This window comes from Lycorma delicatula, chromosome 1 (assembly GCF_047948215.1).
Source record: "Lycorma delicatula isolate Av1 chromosome 1, ASM4794821v1, whole genome shotgun sequence".
Lineage (NCBI taxonomy): Eukaryota > Metazoa > Arthropoda > Insecta > Hemiptera > Fulgoridae > Lycorma > Lycorma delicatula.
Window position 1 is genome coordinate 321,744,885 of NC_134455.1, and position 20,201 is coordinate 321,765,085.

At 31.1% G+C, this 20,201-nt stretch overlaps 1 protein-coding gene across 1 annotated transcript in view; it reads left to right on the plus strand.

The window, feature by feature from the left end:
• Nucleotides 1-20,201, plus strand: part of tefu (Serine/threonine-protein kinase tefu) — a 297,692-nt gene that overhangs the window by 82,758 nt on the left and 194,733 nt on the right. Inside the window, exons 15-19 of the mRNA XM_075382004.1 lie at nucleotides 90-279; nucleotides 1,706-1,956; nucleotides 7,590-7,780; nucleotides 9,850-9,994; nucleotides 14,925-15,076. Of these exons, the coding sequence (XP_075238119.1) occupies nucleotides 90-279; nucleotides 1,706-1,956; nucleotides 7,590-7,780; nucleotides 9,850-9,994; nucleotides 14,925-15,076 (929 nt within the window). The remainder of the gene's footprint in view (nucleotides 1-89; nucleotides 280-1,705; nucleotides 1,957-7,589; nucleotides 7,781-9,849; nucleotides 9,995-14,924; nucleotides 15,077-20,201) is intronic.

Sequence of the window (20,201 nt, forward strand, 5' to 3'; positions counted from 1 at the left end):
CTATCATTATTATTAATTTAAATTATATTTGATTTATTCACAGGTTAAAATTTATGCTTTTATGAATATTTTTTAGTTGCTGATTTCAGATTTCATTGTTAACTGGATGGAACCAACATGCGTTGAATTTATTCAGCTTTTATTTAGGGATACTCAGTTGTTACTCGAACAAAATACAGATGATATTGGTGATTTCTGTATTGTTCTATTACATCACTCTACATTACTAATCGAATTAGGTTCTCTTCTAGAGCTATTACATTTTCCTTCTCATGAAAGGTATATTTTATAACTTATAGATTTCTAATTGTATTACTATTCTTTATGTTTTGATTTCCTTTGTTTTTTATTGGGTTTTGTTATGAAATTATGATTAAAGTTCCTGTAGAAATGTAACCATTAATTATTACAGGCTTGTCAGAAAGTTGGATTATAGTTTTGAGTAGTTTTTAAGCTTATGAAAGAGTATTAAAGGTAGGGTATTAAAGCTTCAGCAGCTAGCAACGCTCAGATAATTTCTTCTGCTGTTTGCTTGTATATATCTCCTCTCTCCAGGACCACCATTAGGTATTGCTTCAGAGGATGAGATGAATGATTTGTGAAAATGCTATGCCTGACTGGGATTTGAACCTGGGACCTTTTTTCTCTAATTATCTTTCTACTCATATAGGTCGTGTAGCCTGGATATCCAGGTTTTTTCTGTTCCTCAGGTGCTTGCAGTAAGAAATTCTGGACAGAACTAAAAACTTAACGTAATGATTTCTGTTGTGAAACAGTATTACTTACTTCATAATTAATTAGCTGCTCAGGATTCACTTCTGTTGTCCTTCATGTGAAGCCAGGGGGCTCACCCCCTGGACCATTGCTTTGTTCATTAACCTCGTGGTTGTGAGAATAATACTGAATTAAAGTATTCAGACTTTACAAATACCTGGAAAAGAAACTAAGTTACAAAAGACAGTATAGTAGTAACTATGGTGACTAAAGTACACAGATGTTTGATGAGAAAAACTGCACAACTTCATCCCCAAGGGGGTTAGGCCTTAATCTATGGCCTAAAACCTTGCTTGGGATAACATTAATGTATCCTGAAAATTTGAAAGCAGTTGGTCTATTGGTTCTCTTGTGATGCTGTTGCAAGTGGACAGACAGACAGACAGACAGAATGTGCCACAAATTTTAGCATTAAAAAATTAGATTATGAATTTTTTATCATAAATTGAAAATAAATGTATTAAATGAATCTGTTAATTATTATCATTTTATTTTCATTATAGTATTTATTATTTGTAAAAAAGTATTTTAAGCCTAGAAATTTGCATTCAGGTTTTATTTTAGAAACTTGAATTATTCCAGGAAATATATTATAGAATTTTATTTAGGTTTTTAAAATTTACAAAAAGTTGTCAATGAATTGCATAAGTTTGCTGACTACACTGGTCAAGTTATGCAATTCAAAAATGCTTCAAGCATTGTTAGGACTAAACTGACAGATTAAAGTTAGTCTTGAAAATGTTTATAATTTCAGATTTAAATTATTATGTATGTTTCTGAAAAGTCTTTTTCTCATTTTGTATCTATAGATTTACAATGAACTCTCTGTTTTGTATTGATTATTTTTCATTGAGCACAATATACGAATTTAAAGATAGATTCCAGATTTTATCTAATTTGCCATTTCTTATTCTCAGTTTTTTTATTGCAGAATATTTGGATTCCTGTCTTCTATATTAAATAAACTGGAGCAGTTGATTGAAAATTTGTTTTTAAATCTTAAAAAAATACCAGCAGCAATGTTAAAAGACATTATTTATTATGTGAATTTGTTTGGAAGTCGTTCTAAAGCAGCATCAAAAAAGGTTGCAGAATTTTTATTTGGACATTCCATTAGACCATTGTTTCTGAGATGTCTTTGGACAGTGATAAATCATTCAGAAAGATCTCAGTTAAATTCAGGTTTGTATTTATTCTTTTCTAATGGTTGGAATTGTTCTTACATTATCAGTGGTTTCTGACTTTTATTTTTTTAAATTATACGCTTTTAAGAAAGGTTTATATAATTCACTCATTGTATGTTTATAATAGACATAAACAAATGCTCGCTCTGTTATTGTTATTGGTAGGTATTATTCTAACTTCTTGCATTATAAATTGGTTAAATGTATTCTTTGGACTAATAACTATAGATATTTACATGAAAAGTATGTATATCTATTCAGATATATATATATATGCAGAGTGTAAATTAGATACCATTGGCATCTCGCTAATGTCTTGAGACATTAGCAACATAGAATTAGTAACATAGGATTCAGTTGATGTTTCAGCAAGGTAGAGCACCAGCATGAAACAGTAACAGCATTTTTAAATATTCATTTCCCAAACAAGTGAACAATAAACTTGCTAGCTAAAATTTGTCACTTTGATTATTATCTGCCTGAATATTTAAAAGAAAAGTTGCACAAAATCTGCTATGCTTTATTAGAAGAAATGGCTGGAATAATGGAAGTCCTAATCAACAGTCTCCACAATATATTATGTAAGACTTTGATATCTGTAGAACACATGTGTTTACTACAACAATGTTGGACATTTTGAAAATTTGTATCAGTTTATCTGAGAGTTTGTTAAGAATCAAGGCAATTCTATTGTCTATTTAGTTTTTTACTTTAATTTATGTTTTTATTATATTACATTTAAAATCTCTTGTTTGTTTTGTTAAAATAAATGTATGTATTGCAATTTGTTAATTAGCATGTATTGTTTGTACAAGTAGTGGTTTTTTATTTTAAAATAGTTGTCTTTGTCTTGATTTTACTTTATTACAGAAATTTGTTTGATAGTTTAACATAATTTTTTTTCTAGTATCTTTTTAGATACTAAAAAAAAATTCCATAGCATTGATTTTTGATTGTGATTTAAAGCTGTAGGTAAGAGAAAAATTTTCTCTTATCTGAAAAATAATAATAATAATACTAATGAATTTTTGCCAGCTTTGTAGTCAATTTTAGTGCCTGTACTATTGGATATAGTAAGAAATTCATAGCAGTTAAAAAAAGCTCTAAAATGATTTTTGTTGTACCCATAAAATTCAATAAAAAATAGAATTATGTTAAATTTTTTTTAAAAATGGCATGCGATATTCTTTAAAACTGCCTGTAGCACTTTAAGAGCTTGGTTTACAAAAAAACTATCAAGAATGAAAAGTCTTAATGTGACAATTTCTAACTAAAAAATGGACAAGATGTCAATAATTTTTTTTTTTTGTCTTCAGTCATTTGACTGGTTTGATGCAGCTCTCCAAGATTCCCTATCTAGTGCTAGTCGTTTCATTTCAGTATACCCTCTACATCCTACATCCCCAACAATTTGTTTTACATACTCCAAACGTGGCCTGCCTACACAATTTTTCCCTTCTACCTGTCCTTCTAATATTAAAGCGACTATTCCAGGATGCCTTAGTATGTGGCCTATAAGTCTGTTTCTTCTTTTAACTATATTTTTCCAAATGCTACTTTCTTCATCTATTTGCCGCAATACCTCTTCATTTGTCACTTTATCCACCCATCTGATTTTTAACATTCTCCTATAGCACCACATTTCAAAAGCTTCTATACTTTTCTTCTCAGATACTCCGATTGTCCAAGTTTCACTTCCATATAAAGCGACACTCCAAACATACACTTTCAAAAATCTTTTCCTGACATTTAAATTCATTTTTGATGTAAACAAATTATATTTCTTACTGAAGGCTCGTTTAGCTTGTGCTATTCGGCATTTTATATCGCTCCTGCTTCGTCCATCTTTAGTAATTTTACTTCCCAAATAACAAAATTCTTCTACCTCCATAATCTTTTCTCCTCCTATTTTCACATTCAGTGGTCCATCTTTGTTATTTCTACTACATTTCATTACTTTTGTTTTGTTCTTGTTTATTTTCATGCGATAGTTTTTGCGTAGGACTTCATCTATGCCGTTCATTGTTTCTTCTAAATCCTTTTTACTCTCGGCTAGAATTACTATATCATCAGCAAATCGTAGCATCTTTATCTTTTCACCTTGTACTGTTACTCCGAATCTAAATTGTTCTTTAACATCATTAACTGCTAGTTCCATGTAAAGATTAAAAAGTAACGGCGATAGGGAACATCCTTGTCGGACTCCCTTTCTTATTAGGGCTTCTTTCTTATGTTCTTCAATTGTTATTGTTGCTGTTTGGTTCCTGTACATGTTAGCAATTGTTCTTCTATCTCTGTATTTGAACCCTAATTTTTTTAAAATGCTGAACATTTTATTCCAGTCTACGTTATCGAAAGCCTTTTCTAGGTCTATAAACGCCAAGTATGTTGGTTTGTTTTTCTTTAATCTTCCTTCTACTATTAATCTGAGGCCTAAAATTGCTTCCCTTGTCCCTATACTTTTCCTGAACCCAAATTGGTCTTCTCCTAACACTTCTTCCACTCTCCTCTCAATTCTTCTGTATAAAATTCTAGTTAAGATTTTTGATGCATGACTAGTTAAACTAATTGTTCTGTATTCTTCACATTTATCTGCCCCTGCTTTCTTTTGTATCATAACTATAACACTTTTTTTGAAGTCTGATGGAAATTCCCCATTTTCATAAATATTACACACCAGTTTGTATAATCTATCAATCGCTTCCTCACCTGCACTGCGCAGTAATTCTACAGGTATTCCGTCTATTCCAGGAGCCTTTCTGCCATTTAAATCTTTTAATGCTCTCTTAAATTCAGATCTCAATATTGTTTCTCCCATTTCATCCTACTCAACTTCCTCTTCTTCCTCTATAACACCATTTTCTAATTCATTTCCTCCGTATAACTCTTCAATATATTCCACCCATCTATCGACTTTACCTTTCGTATTATATACTGGTGTACTATCTTTGTTTAACACCTTATTAGATTTTAATTTATGTACTCCAAAGTTTTCCTTAACTTTCCTGTATGCTCCGTCTATTTTACTAATGTTCATTTCTCTTTCCACTTCTGAACACTTTTCTTTAATCCACTCTTCTTTCGCCAGTTTGCACTTCCTGTTTATAGCATTTCTTAATTGCCGATAGTTCCTTTTACTTTCTTCATCACTAGCATTCTTATACTTTCTACGTTTATCCATCAGCTGTAATATATCGTCTGAAACCCAAGGTTTTCTACCAGTTCTCTTTATTCCGCCTAAGTTTGCTTCTGCTGATTTAAGAATTTCCTTTTTAACATTCTCCCATTCTTCTTCTACATTTTCTACCTTATCTTTTTTACTCAGACCTCTTGCGATGTCCTCCTCAAAAATCTTCTTTACCACCTCTTCCTCAAGCTTCTCTAAATTCCACCGATTCATCTGACACCTTTTCTTCAGGTTTTTAAACCCCAATCTACATTTCATTATCACCAAATTATGGTCGCTATCAATGTCTGCTCCAGGGTAAGTTTTGCAGTCAACGAGTTGATTTCTAAATCTTTGCTTAACCATGATATAATCTATCTGATACCTTCCAGTATCGCCTGGCTTTTTCCAAGTGTATATTCTTCTATTATGATTTTTAAATTGGGTGTTGGCAATTACTAAATTATACTTGGTGCAAAATTCTATAAGTCGGTCCCCTCTTTCATTCCTTTTGCCCAGCCCATATTCACCCACTATATTTCCTTCCTTGCCTTCTCCAATGCTTGCATTCCAATCTCCAACTATTATTAAATTTTCATCTCCTTTTACGTGTTTAATTGCTTCATCAATCTCTTCGTATACACACTCTACCTCATCATCATCATGGGCGCTTGTAGGCATATAGACGTTAACAATCGTTGTCGGTTTAGGTTTTGATTTTATCCTTATTACAATGATTCTATCGCTATGCGTTTTGAAATACTCCACTCTCCTCCCTATCTTCTTGTTCATCACGAAACCTACTCCTGCCTGCCCATTATTTGACGCTGAGTTAATTACTCTAAAATCACCTGACCAAAAGTCGCCTTCCTCTTCCCACCGAACCTCACTAATTCCTACTATATCCACATTCACCCTATCCATTTCCCTTTTTAAATTTTCATGTCAATAATATGAATTTAATTTTATTTTAAATAGTAATGTTTTTCCATTTAAAGTTTCTCATTGTTCACCTGAGCTTTGCACACCTGAGGTAGAATTGCAGTTGTAAGTTTTTTAAAAAACCTGTACCTAATTACCATAGTTTTTGACTCATCTGTGGCAGAAAAACTGATCGAAAATGTGAAATGATAGTTTACTATAGCTTGTTGAAGTCGAATTCGCACAGATCTGATCTAGTCTGGGGCTATAATATGCTACTCATGGAAGACAGTGTATATACACGGTGTAATAAATTTTACAGAATATATACAGTAAAATTTTTTATTATTTTATATTAATTTTTTAACTTTTGTGATATTGTATGTTATTGATAGGCAGCACTGTTCTAAAGTATTGGCTGTTGTCAATATTTTAAAGCATTTAAGTGCTAAACATGTAAACAGAAACAGTAAACAGTTGATTGTTAATTTTCCTAAACTATTCATCATGATGTGAATTTTACAGTAACTACTGCCATGCCATAAGAATTTGAATACAATTTCTGTCATGTACCTTTTATTATATGACTTTTATAATAAGATCCACTGACCTCTAAGTTCATGCTCTAAAATAATATATTTTTTAAGAAAATAAGTTTTCTGTCAATATTTCGGAACATATAGAATTCATGTTATAAGAAAGTTTTGTTAAATATGTGAAGTATTTAATTTTTTGATAATCGACCATTTAGTTCTGTGTCTAAAGAAGGCGAGACAGATTTGGGTGAAGACTGCATACTGTGATGTATTATTTTCCCCTTCTTAATGAATTTATATTTCAAAGTATAATGAAAATTATTTAATGTTCTGATAATATTTACACATTAATGAATTAGATTGAATTTTCTAAGCATTGGCACCGTTGGTATTAATACAATTGTATAAATAAAGTTCCACTTACCAACAATTTTAAATATATTTCCAAGTATTTTCAGAGTTGCTACTCCATCATTAGGGATTTCTTATAAGATGTTAATTTAAAATTCACTTGTCATATGTATAATTATATTTAAATTGAAATTGTGATGTTAGACAATTGTCAAAGTAGTCAGTCGTCAAGAAATAAAAAATAATTTATACGTCAGTAGTAGTTATAAACATCTTACGAATATGACGTTACAGTCTTATTGACGTATAAATTATTTTTTATTTCTTGATGACTGACTAATATGAATGTCACAACTTTAATTTAAATATACACATATGACATATGAATTTTGAATTAACATCTTATAAGAAGTCCCTGATGATGGAATAGCAACTCCAAAAGTACTTGGAAATACATTTAAAATTGTTGGTAAGTGGAACTTTATTTATACAGCTAATGAATTAGTTGTATCCGTGTAATGATAATTATGCAGTTAATGGTAAGAATAAGTATTAATTGCAAGCTTTTGCAGCTTGACGCTAGCAATTTTTGTTTAATGATTTAATTATTTTTTTGTTATTTTATATAAAGTACTAATTTATGTTATTTTACAATAGGAGTTTTGAGATTTCCATTGGATTATAAGTCACTGAATGAAAAAAATCGATTGCAAGTGGATGCAATGCAGGCAATAACTTTGTTGGTTTGCCCATCAGCAATCTGTATGAAACAGGATTTCAGTAATCTTATTTCTTTGTTAGATGCATTGTCAAAAGAGGATATTAGAATGCCTCATATCCTGCAAATGGTATTGAAGTTTTTAACCATATTAATTTTTAATATTATTTTTCTATTCTGTATTTTATTAATTTTCTTATATTACTATAACAATAATTTTTAAATTAATATTTTAGTCAGACATTTTATCTTTGTGCATGAGTGTAAGTGCGTATACATTCATGTTTTAGAACATATTTCTTGCAGTTGGTGTAAGGTGATTTTTTTTTTCATACTGATTGATTGAGGAATACTAATTTTAACCTTGAGCTGTGAGTGATTTAATTACTGGTAATGTCCTTATTAAACCATTAAACAAAACTAATAATAATTCCTTAGCTTACTTACACTTCCAATCCCTGTCAATTGATGACAGCTTTCCAACATATTGTCCTTAAAATTAAATCCAATAACAGGAGCTACCTTTTTACCACATCACCTATATACTCATTTACTGTTTCTGGAGTAGCTTAATTTTGAATGAAATTTTCTGAGTGATATTGAAAAACATTGATTAAGTGAATTTAATTTCATCAGTTCAACCTCTAAAGAAGCTTTTTCCTTTTTCTAATTATCAGTTATTATAACAGTACTCTTTTTCTCTTGTAGATTTTTATTTGCCATTAATATTTTGAAATACATCATTAAAGTAGTTTATTTGTTTAATTATGTAACCAGGCTTATTATCAATATTTAATTTTTACATTTTTCCTTATTGCCTTCACTGTCCTACAGCAAACTTTTCTTCCCTGTATTCATCTAATCTTCAGATATTAATATCATGATTTTATTGAATAAAATTTTCAAAAGAAAAATGTTAAATTTATTTTTTAATAATTTATCTCTTTCAGCCTTGAAGAAAAATAAAATATTTATTAAAATAGTATGTTTTTACATTGGAATAAATTCATAAGAAAACTTGTAAAACCAGAAAGCTTGCAAAATATTAACACAACCATATACTTTACTTACAGTCAGTTTCCAGAAATAAAATCAGTAATTTCTTTATTACCACAACTATTTTGATTTTCTTTATAAATATATTTTTGCACATACTACTACAGAACTCATGTGACACCTCTTGTGAGATAACAAGATCCATCAAGAGCGACTCTGTATTTATCATATCTCTTTCCAGTGTATTCATCATATATCATTCCAGTAAAAACTAACAATCTAAATAAGTATAGTCTAGCAAGAAACACTGCATTAAATTACAGACATGCAAGATGAAGTAGAATAAGAATTAGATTCTAGAAAACATGAAGTAGTCTGGATTAAAAGCAATACGAGGTACATAAATTTTAAAATGGTGATGGATGAAAAACTGATTTCATCCAAATTTGAAATGTTCTTTCGTGTGGAGTGATGAACATACAAGGAAATACCTTGATATGGAGAGATAGGTGTGTGAAAGGAAAGATAGTAAATTAGAAGAGTTACAGTGACCAACTCTGGAAAAGTAGGTACGTGTGAATGGAGAATTCTTGGAAAATTATATCACTCAAACTTTATTCATGAGCATGGTCAGATTAATCTGCCTAGCATTCAGGAAGGGTCAGATAAAAATGTACTCTTTGATAATTTAATTACTTGCTAGTGAAGAGTTATTTCTCTAATCGGCTAAATGTATTAATTTTCAGGAGATTCTTTTTTTTGTTAAAATAAGGAATTTGTTAATGAGGACAATGACATTTGTTAAAATGTTATTTGTAAATGAGGTAAGGATAACTTAGAGTTAGTGGCTTTTTAATTAAGGGTTGCTGTAGAAATATATAACTGAAGTTAATTAAAATTTGTAACTTAAATTATGACTTCCTAACAAATGCAGGTATAGTGGGCACACAACTTCATACCTTTGAGATGAACAAGTGACAGATAATAAGGTGTGGTGCTTCAACCATTCTTTTGAATAGTTGTTTATAAAATGAGGTAGATTTACTAGTCTCAGCTTCACACATCTCTGCAAATAAGTAACTTTGGTTTTGAAAACTGTTTGAATTTTTTTGATTAAGATTACTGAAATTGCAATTTGTACTTTTGTTAAGAATTTACCATTACTGTATATGTTTTGTCTAGTATTTACAATTTTTTTTTCAGTATATAATATTACTTGAAGAAGTTAGTAAGATGTCAGTTATGGATGATATGGTTGTCATGAAAGTACTCTACAGTATACGATTCGTCTGTATTACGTGGAGTAAGGTGTATTGTGTAGCTCCAGTATTATTGAATGTACTAAGAAGTAAGTACCTTGAAATAAAGAATGTACATTGAGCAGGTGATTCATTTTTTTTTAATTCTGCTTTTTTTGTCTTTTTCTTTAGTACTCTTTTGGGAACTGGAAGAATTTATTTTTAGAACTCATTGACTAGAGTTTAAATCTTTTTCTTAATCATATTTTACATAATTTGTATGATTTTTATCTAAAAAAAATGTAGTTCTTTCAGCCACTGTGGAAGAAGGAGGACCCTGGCTTACAGGTCTACAATAATGGTTTAAAATATAAATTTTGTATTAAAAATGTTTCAAAAAATTAAAAAGATATTATGAAGGTATGTTTATCATCTCTATCACTGATGTAAAGTGAACTGTTATGAAGTCATACATCTTCTATATATTTCAATTTTTCAAATATATTTTTTTATCTCTACATCATAGTTTCTATCTTAACATTTCTGTGTTGAATTGAACTCTATAAATCAAGTCTTTTGTCACAACAGTAATGTTAACCATGGCCATACTGCTTTCCATACCTAAAACTGAGCATCATTGGGTAATCTGTTTGTTATGGCCTGAAGAAGTATCAGGACAATTCTATTAAAGACTTATAGCACAGTATGGGAACAGTGTTCTATCATATTGGAGTGTCTAGATTGGATTAATTAAATTAAAAAATTTTCATGCAAATGAAGAAGGAATGGGATGCCCATCTTCGGTTTCAACTGATGACAACAATGAGCATTTGTGTCATTATTTTGAAGGTTAGACATGTGATTATTGATGAAATGGTAAACAGTCTACAAGTTAGTTATGGTTGTGCTTACAAAACCATCCTCGATACTTAATTTTCAAGTACAAGCTGGGTCTCAAAACAACTGATAATGTGGGCAAACAAATGCACATATGCACTCGAACATCTGTAAATAAATTTTAGCTCTGTTAATGAAGATGATGCATTTTGAGAAAATTATCAGTGGTGATGAAACATGGGTTACCATTTGTAGCCTTAAAGTGGTAGTGTATGGAATGGAGATATCCACAATCAGGTATCTGAAAAAATTTGAAATTTAACTGTCTGAAGGAAGATTAATGTTAACAGTTTTTTGGGACTTAAAGGTCCCAGTAGTGGAATATTATCTAGAAATTGGTAAAAATAACCATTACAGTAAACTGGTTTCTGAGAAGCTGAAGCCTGCAATTCAAAGAAAACACTGGGGAAAACTTTTGTTAAGCATTGTTTTGTTGCATGATAACACCTGTCTACATAATGCTGCCCACATGTTTGAAACCTCTCATAAAATCAAGTTTGAGATATTGGCTCATCCTCTGTATAGTCCTGATTTCACTTATTGAGACTGTCAGTCATTATTCCACTCAAAGGGATATTAAGAAACTATCAATTCACCTTCAACCAAGAAATAAACATTTTTTTCTGAGAATATAAAAATGTTTGTGCAACAATTGAAATGCAAGGTGACTGTGAAAAACGATGTGTTATTATTAGTTTTTTATTTTCATTGGATTAAAGTTTATAGTTGTGTTCTGGATAATTATTGACTTATCCTCATGTGTTTATATATACTATGATTATTTAACCCTGGTGTTTTGTTCGCATTTACTGTATTAAAATACTGGTCAATATGACCTGTGTAATTGTGTATAAAAATAAATATCTTATTAAAATTATTTAGTATTAAAATTATAGAGTTCAATAAATAATAATACTTATGTATTTATGTTTCAATAACATCAATAAATTGGATAATGAAATCAATGGCAATATAAATACATTTACTTGAATAGCCTACTATTCTAATTTTTACATATTTTGAAGCATAATGTTTTGTAGAGTTAGAGATATTAAATAAATGTTAAAAAATAAAATTTAAACACTAAATGTAATGGATGAAAACATTCATTAAATGAAAAATAGGCTGTAACTTCCCTGTCAGAATTTCCTGAGAGAGGCAAAAGTTTATCTTGTCCTTATGTTACTTTCACAATATTTAGCAAATTCAGTGTTCAAGGCATGTATTTGCTTGATTTCATCTATTTGGTGTCATAAGTGATTTTCCGAATTCTTGTAAATGAAATCTTTTAATTAGTGAATTTTTATACCTGTTAGAATTGACTGATGTCCAAAGAAAAATGAATTTTGTAAAAAAATATTATGAAAAAAATTATGACAAGCATGTAAAAAATGATCACTGGCCATCATTTAGTTTTGTGTTAGCAAGTTAGCAAGCTTATCTCTGCTCCAGTATGTAAAATACTCATAAGTTCACTTAGTGTTTTTTTGGAACATAGTTCACTACTGTTGTGTTATTAGGAAAGAAGAATGATGAGCTGTGATTGTTCTTATTTGCTACTTGCACTGGCAATACTTTCCCATTTTTTGTTATGGTTCCAAACATAGTTATTTTTTTTCTTATAAAAAGCTGCCCTAAGTTGTAAAATATAAAAAGGTTATAGATTGCAACATTGTGATCTCTGAGGTTACTAATCAAATCCTACACAACTGTTGATTTGTGATTCTTCTCTGGCTGCCACCTCATTCTTTTACAGTATAAACCTGCCATTTCATCAAATAAGTACTACTAATGTTCATCAATTGTTACAATCATTATGGTAATATCATTTTGATAGAACTTCTACCCACTTTTCTCAGAGTTCACGTACAAGAGCTAATTTATTTGTACGCCTTCGTTCGTTACATGTGATATATTATCTAAACGTAAAACTCTATATTGAACAAAATCTTTCAAGAGACATAGTTGCTCAGAATATGGAACATCCAGTGTCTGGATCCCATAAGCTTTTTATTGATTCCCTGTGAGATTATTTATAAACCCCTGCCAGTATCAATAATCCACAGTATGCCAGAAATGAGATGTCCTCCATTTTTCTCTATAAACTCAGGAACTCATTAATGTAGTCACTTTTATTACTTCATTTTTGATAGATTTGAGAATAAGATGAAATGAACTTACCATACATGTTATCCTGGAAGATGCATATCTCATGACACCAAGTGCATTTTTGATAATGTTTTGGGCAGCTTACTGTCCGTGTTGTGGAGGCTTCACCTTCCACTGAATCTCTCCATTCTTAGAAAGTATACTTGTATTTGTTGCAGAATTTCTTTGCCATGCTCCACTATCCTCATCAGAGTCATCAGTATCACTATCATTCTTGGCACTTATATGATTTTCATTCTCTGACACTTCTTCACTGTCGGAAACTGCTGTGTTTCCTTGAACTTTGTTTTGTTCTATTTTATTTGCCATACTCATATTGTACTACATAAAAAATGAAATCAGTCTAAATAACTGAATTGTTTTTGTTATTTATAGTATTGTGCCTGTTGTGTGTGAGTGACATATCCAAGTGTGACAAAAATTCATGTTGAGACTTGCATAATTACAGCAGTCATGTAAAATTTGTAAATATTTCAGTTACATAATGTTTGTCTTCTTTTCTTATTAATCATTTGCTTCACTTGAATAGTGTTTCATAATTGATGATGCTGATGTAATACATGCAAGTTCAGACATAAAACTTTCAAGAAAACAAGGACACCATATTGTAGTGTAGATATCAATTACATATCCCAACCCCCAGCCCATCCACAGTGGGTAGTACATGATATAATATAAAATTTGCATTGGATCATATTGACCCGGAACAGTACATAATACAACTAAAAAATAGGGAAATAATAAAAAATAATATTAAAAATTATCATACGGCTAAATTCTTCAAAACAAAAGTAATGTCTTAAAAACCTAAATTAAAATCTTCAGCAGAAAAAATGACAGGATAAAAACTCTTTCAGGTCATATTGACAAACAGTACAGCAGGGTTAAATTATATGAACATAGCACAATGTTGTAAATATAAAATATTCTGCCAGTTGAATACAAATTTTTGACGCTGATTAAAAAATATTAATTTTTAAATAAGTATGTTAGGCAAATAAAATCCTCCTTTACATGTTTGTAATTCTTTTATAGTTTTTTTTTTTTTTTTTTTTTTTGTTTTATAGGGGTTTTCAGTTTTTTCTTATGGGATATGAAGTGTTTTTTCTTTTGTTTCTTACAAATATTATATATTATACAGTTGTTTGTAAATCTGTAATACATTTTGAAAGGTTCCTTTTCCACAAAAGTTGAATTATGGTGGCAGAAAAGAAATGTTTCTTATGTTTAGCTAATAATGTGGGTCAATGAAAAAAATCAAGTTCTGAAATAAAATGATTTCATATGAAGCATCTCAACAGCAAAAATAATATTCCTGTTGTGGAAGTAAACAGAAATACTATTATAAACTTGAGTTATGAGCTAGCACTGGCTTGAGTGGAATGCAAACTGTGGTCAAAATGGTGGGAAAAAAGTAAATGCATATATTTTACAAAAGGCATTTAATTTTATTAGTTGTAGCTGGAAAGCATTGTCATCACCAGTTTTTTTAGACTTTTTAAGAAATTCTGTAACAAATTTTATTAGTATTATGTTTGATACAAAAATCTGCAGTTTTCTGGATCAGGGAATAAAAAAAGTTCCAGTTCAATATTTAAATAATTAAGGAATATTTCAACATTTATGGTTCCATGCTACTTGGTTTCTAGTATGTACTAAGAACAGAAATTGAAAAAAAGAATGATTTAAACATTTTTAAAATACAAAAAGCTATATAAATGTACAATGAAAGTCCCTCCTTTACAGTCCATGATGTCCAGTGTTCTATTTCAACAGTACTTCTGATATTGCAAATATAGCATGATAATATTCAGCATTAATTATTTTGTACTTCATTTTAATTCTTTGTTAATTAATTCATGTTTCATTTGGAGCTTAATTTGTAAATTACACACAAAATGAGTGTCTACTGTACAAAAATTGCTTGGCCAAGATTTCTCCATTATCAAAGGCTTTTTAATTTTTTTTTTACAGATATGGTGTTTCATGTTTGGACTAGCAGAGAAAAAGATAACTCAACCAATTTCCTTATATTGATTACTCAGTTGTTTCAAAGAATAAACTCAAAAAGGTTTGGTACTGAAGTGACTTATGAATTTGTTGAACTACTAGGATGTTTCATAAAGGTAAGCGATTTTCATGAAAACAAAAAATATATTTTGTTACAAATTTTAAAATTAATTTCTAAATACATGAAATCATACTTTTAAAAGGTAATTTTGGAATTCCATTTGATGCAATTCCTACTTCGTTAGTGATGACTTAGATGGCACTATTGTTTGAAATTTGGTCTTGCTTGAAATGGTTTTCTTAGTCTGATAATATAATTAATCTGTTTGCTAAATATGTTGCTTTTGTTAAATTTAATGTTTGTACATTTCATATTATTCAAGTCTGTTAAGTTTATGGCATTTGTATTCTACTTCAAAAATTTTTATGTATAAGGGTCCAGTTTCTAAAAGATGACACCAGCTGAAGATGATTTGGTTGGTGTTTTGATTGTATTATTTATACCGTGGAGGAATGTGTTACTGGTTTGCTTAATGTAATGGTTTTATTTGTGTAGTCTCTGAAATTGCATATTGCTTTATTACTGTATTGGTTATCAACAAGTACTTTGTTATTTTGTGTTGTGTTTTGGTTTTAAAGCAACACAAAAATTTTATATTGTGTTTTCAAAGCAGTATTGCTTTCAAAACAAATTTTATTTCATCCTGAGTTTTTGATTGTGTTAACATCATATTTCTTTTTTATTGTTGTGTTTTGATTTTATTCTGTATTTTAAATAAGATGTTGTTGATTATGTGAAAGAGAAGTAACATTTCTGCCTTTCATCTGTAAGTGTAGGGTTCTAATATCAGTCAACATGGCATTTTTCACAACAAAGAATTCATCATCTACCAGTAACTTATTGGGCATCAGCCTGTTGTCCCTATATAATAAATAAGCTTGGGCATGTTGCCATTAGTGTGTTTTAAATATTTTATTATTTTTAACCCATTACAATAACACCGCATATTTATACTCTGTGTTGTAATTAATAAATATATTGTGTGTATTGAAGTTTTGATGAGTTTTCTGTACATTTTGTAGGTATGTAGTTATCTCATTTTGTGAATGTTAAGGTCTAAAGAGTTGAACTCGTTAAGTAGATATTTTTAAAGTTTTTATGTAGTATCATTCATTATGATATTTTGTCTGTATGCTTTTTTCTGTTTAATACAATAGTATATTCTAAGTGTTCTAAAAATATTTCAACCAGGATATTAAGAATGATTTAAACAATAGGTAAGCCTAGTTGATTATTGTCTTTACTGTTACGAGTGAGGTTTCTTTTCTGTTGTGGAGAATGTTTAGGTTATGTTTTCATTCATTTGTTCTTATGTTGTTTCCATTGTTTATTGTACAACAATGTGTTATATTTTCTTATGCAAGTTATGTTAGAAAATTTAGAAATCTCTTAGGTGAAAGAAAGCAAATACAGAGCGACAAGTACATACATGTAATTTTGTTTATGAGCTATTTTGTATCTTTATTCAGTGCAATAAATACATTGTGATGAAAGATAAGTTAAATGTAAGAATAAAAAATGCATTAAATATTTGAAATGACTTCATCAATTTATTTCTATGCCTTCAGTACTTCAGATAATATTATTATTGTAGTAGAATGCAGTGTCATTTTATAATTTAAAAAAATCAATTAAATATGTATTTTTCAATATTCTTAATGTATAGAATCAGTTTCTTTTACTCATGAAAATGTAATTTATTTTTTATATACTAATTTTGTTTACACACAATCATCTGTGTAATCTGTAACTAACACATAATACAATCTATAACTAATTCACAATCTGTATATATCTACATAGATATTTCTTGAATGTGTTCTTGGTTTTGAAAAGTACTCGCAAAAAACACATCTTCTTTGTTTATAATCCACTTTTCTGTTTTTTTGATAACAAACCATGACTTACAACTTTAAGTATGACCTTCATCACCTAACATGCTGGCTTTAAGATCAGTTTATCTTTTCCAGGAGGCTTTTTTATCTTGTTATTTCATCCAACCCATCTTTCTTGTTAATACTTGGAGATGTCTGAGTTAGTAATAATAAAAATAAATCTATATTTTAGCTAACTTCCTTCTTTCTAATTAGTCCTTAATTTAAACTTTTTGCAGAGCTTACATATCTTGGAATTTTACTCCTAAAGAATTTAAGTTTAGTTTTCCAATCACTATTTTAAGACTTTAAACCCTATAAAAACAGAATCCATTACTTCATTATAAGTGTACTAAAAAAATAAGTTTATAAGAGTTATGTAAAACTTCTTATATTCAACAGCCTTTTAAAATTGATTTGTTACCTGAAGAGCCAATCTTGGGGATATAAAAAAATATCAAAATAGATTTATTTAACTTAACACCCATACTTCTCAAAAGCAGTAGTATTCAGTACAATTAAAAATTCAAAGAAAGCTATATGTAGTAAATCAGTATCATTGATATTAGTAAAATATTCCAAGTAGATGTACCAAAATATCAACACACGTTAAAACACTTATTTACTTTATTTTTGCACAGATTCTTGCCACCCCGACGGGGAGTCTTATTCTTTAAGACTTTGGGGGCTGGCATCCCCACGGGCCTAGCCTCCGCAGCTTTCCTTCCCACTATACAATGAGCTGCGGAACACGTTACATTATACACATATACTACACCAAGAACACTACATAACTTACAACATACACACATACACAATTACACAACAACAACCTACACTGATATTTCTTACATTTACACTCGGTGGTGTTGCGACATCTTACGAAACGCAACCGTAACCAAAGGTTGGAACAAATCGTGCCGATGGCTGAATGGCTCTACGTAGTGAGTCTCGAACGATGTCCTCTGGGCACCAGGGCGAACCCAGTTGTATTTAGCTCTAGCTCCAGTACGCGTGCGCTCTGCTGGAGTGGTCCATTTTTCGCCGGTACTCGTGGGACCAAAATTTCAGTTCCAACAATAAACACAATGATGGTTGGTGGTCCATCTGAAAAAACCACCAAATACAGTCTTGTGAAGAGACCTCGGTCAGCTTTGTCTGACGAGGATAAAAGTCCTACTGAAGAGAACCACAACTTGTTAGAATCGAAATATAAAAATATTAGATTCGTTGTTCTCAGAAATAGTCAGGAAGGTGGCTCCCTTCAAAAGGTTTCACCTTTCTTAATTAACAAAACCATAACAGGTGCAAGTGGCTCCCCGAAGAATATCAGGAAATTACACGAAGTATCGATTCTGGTTGAAACATTGAACGATGAACAGAGTCGATCTATCTTACGTCTCCGTAATATGGGTGGTATAAATATAAGTGCAGAATGCCACAAAACGTTAAATACGAGCCGGGGTGTAATTTTTTGTAGAGACCTTCTAGATATAGATATCTCAAAAATAGTTGATGAGCTATGCCACCAAGATGTTGTTGAAGTGAAACGTATAATGAAACGGCAGAACGGAACAGAAGAACCGACACCGTCTCTTATATTAACATTCAATCTCCCTGTTCCACCAGAGAAGATTAAAGTGGGTTACCTCTCGGTTCGGGTACGACCATTCATACCCAACCCACGGCGATGTTTCACATGCCAAGGTTTTGGTCACACTACAACATCTTGCACAAAAACTGAGATCAGTGCTCGATGTGCTAAAGAAGGTCACAATGACACTAACTGTGAAGAAAGTGAAAAATGCACAAACTGCAGTGGTCCACATACAGCCCCCTCCCGAGATTGCCTAACTTTTAAAGAAGAAAAGGCAATTCTCAAAATCTGTACGGAGCAAAAACTATCTTTTCCGGCTGCACGTAGAGAATATAAAAAGATAAACAATTCACGGAACCTGGTTAAACCAGACGTATCTTTTGCCACCGCTACATCTAATAAAATTCCTACAAATGTTAATAATCAGCAGTGCGGATCCTGCAATGAGCTTAAAAAACTTGTTCAGATGCTATCTGATCAAGTAGCTTCACTTACAGCCACTATCTCAGAGCTAAAAAAAATGAATAAAAAGTCCCCCGCCGCAGTTAGTGAATCAAACAGTGTGATACATACGAAAGTTCCTGTTCACAAAGTCGCACCGGCACGAATAGCGACTATCACAGCTGGCAGTAAGCCACCTAATAAGCTCCTCGTAAAGGGATCCCACATAACTATCTCCTCTGGGATGTCAACTGCAGCGTCCCATTCAAATAAATCTCCTCCACCATCACCTCATATACTGGAGGATATGGTTGAGGAACCACCTGACTCTAGGGCATCGGAGTTCATTAAAATAAAAAATACAAAAAAGAAAAACCGAATCACGTACAACTAATTTTTATATAATTTTTGAAATTTAATTTTTTTACACTTATGAACATTATTCAGTGGAATGTTAGAGGTATTCGGTCCCGCATTGAAGATATTAAGAGTACTAGCGCACACACATGATCCACTAATCATGTGTTTCCAAGAGACTCACCTTCTACAACATGACCCAATTACACTCAGAGGATACTTCTGTGAGAGATGCGACTGCCTAGTAGACAGTAGGGAGAGTGGTGGAGTAGCGATTTTCATGAAGAATGGGGTGTCAGCTGCAAGAATTCAACTAACCACTGTCATTCCTGCTATGCAGTAAAGGTCTCTATTCCCTTCAAATTGCATATCTGCAATCTGTATCTCTCACCGAACACTGAGTTCAGTGCTTTAGATGTCTCAAATCTCCTTACGCAAATACCATCTCCATCGTTAATAGTAGGAGACTTCAATGCCCATCATTTTTCCTGGGGCTCAACCTTCTGCTCCACTCGAGGAAATATGATAAACAGATTGAGACAAGACTTTGACCTTTGCCTACTGAATAATGGATCACACACATTTATGTCCTTATCAACTGGTACTGTATCTAACCTTGATCTCTCCATATGCTCACCGAATGTGCTCCCTCAGTTTAATTGGTCTGTTTGTGATGACTTTCACGGCAGTGATCATAGACCAATTGGTTTCAGTGTAGACTGCGAGATTAAAAGAAGGCCACGGAGATGGATTGTTGAAAAGGCAGATTGGAACGGATACCATAAAGCATTCCAATCTCAGTATGATGATGGAGCGAACATCCTCGACCAATATTCTTCTTTTACGTCCATGATACTTGAGAATGCCAACAGATATATCCCACAAACATCGAGTAATCCTAGACGTCCTTT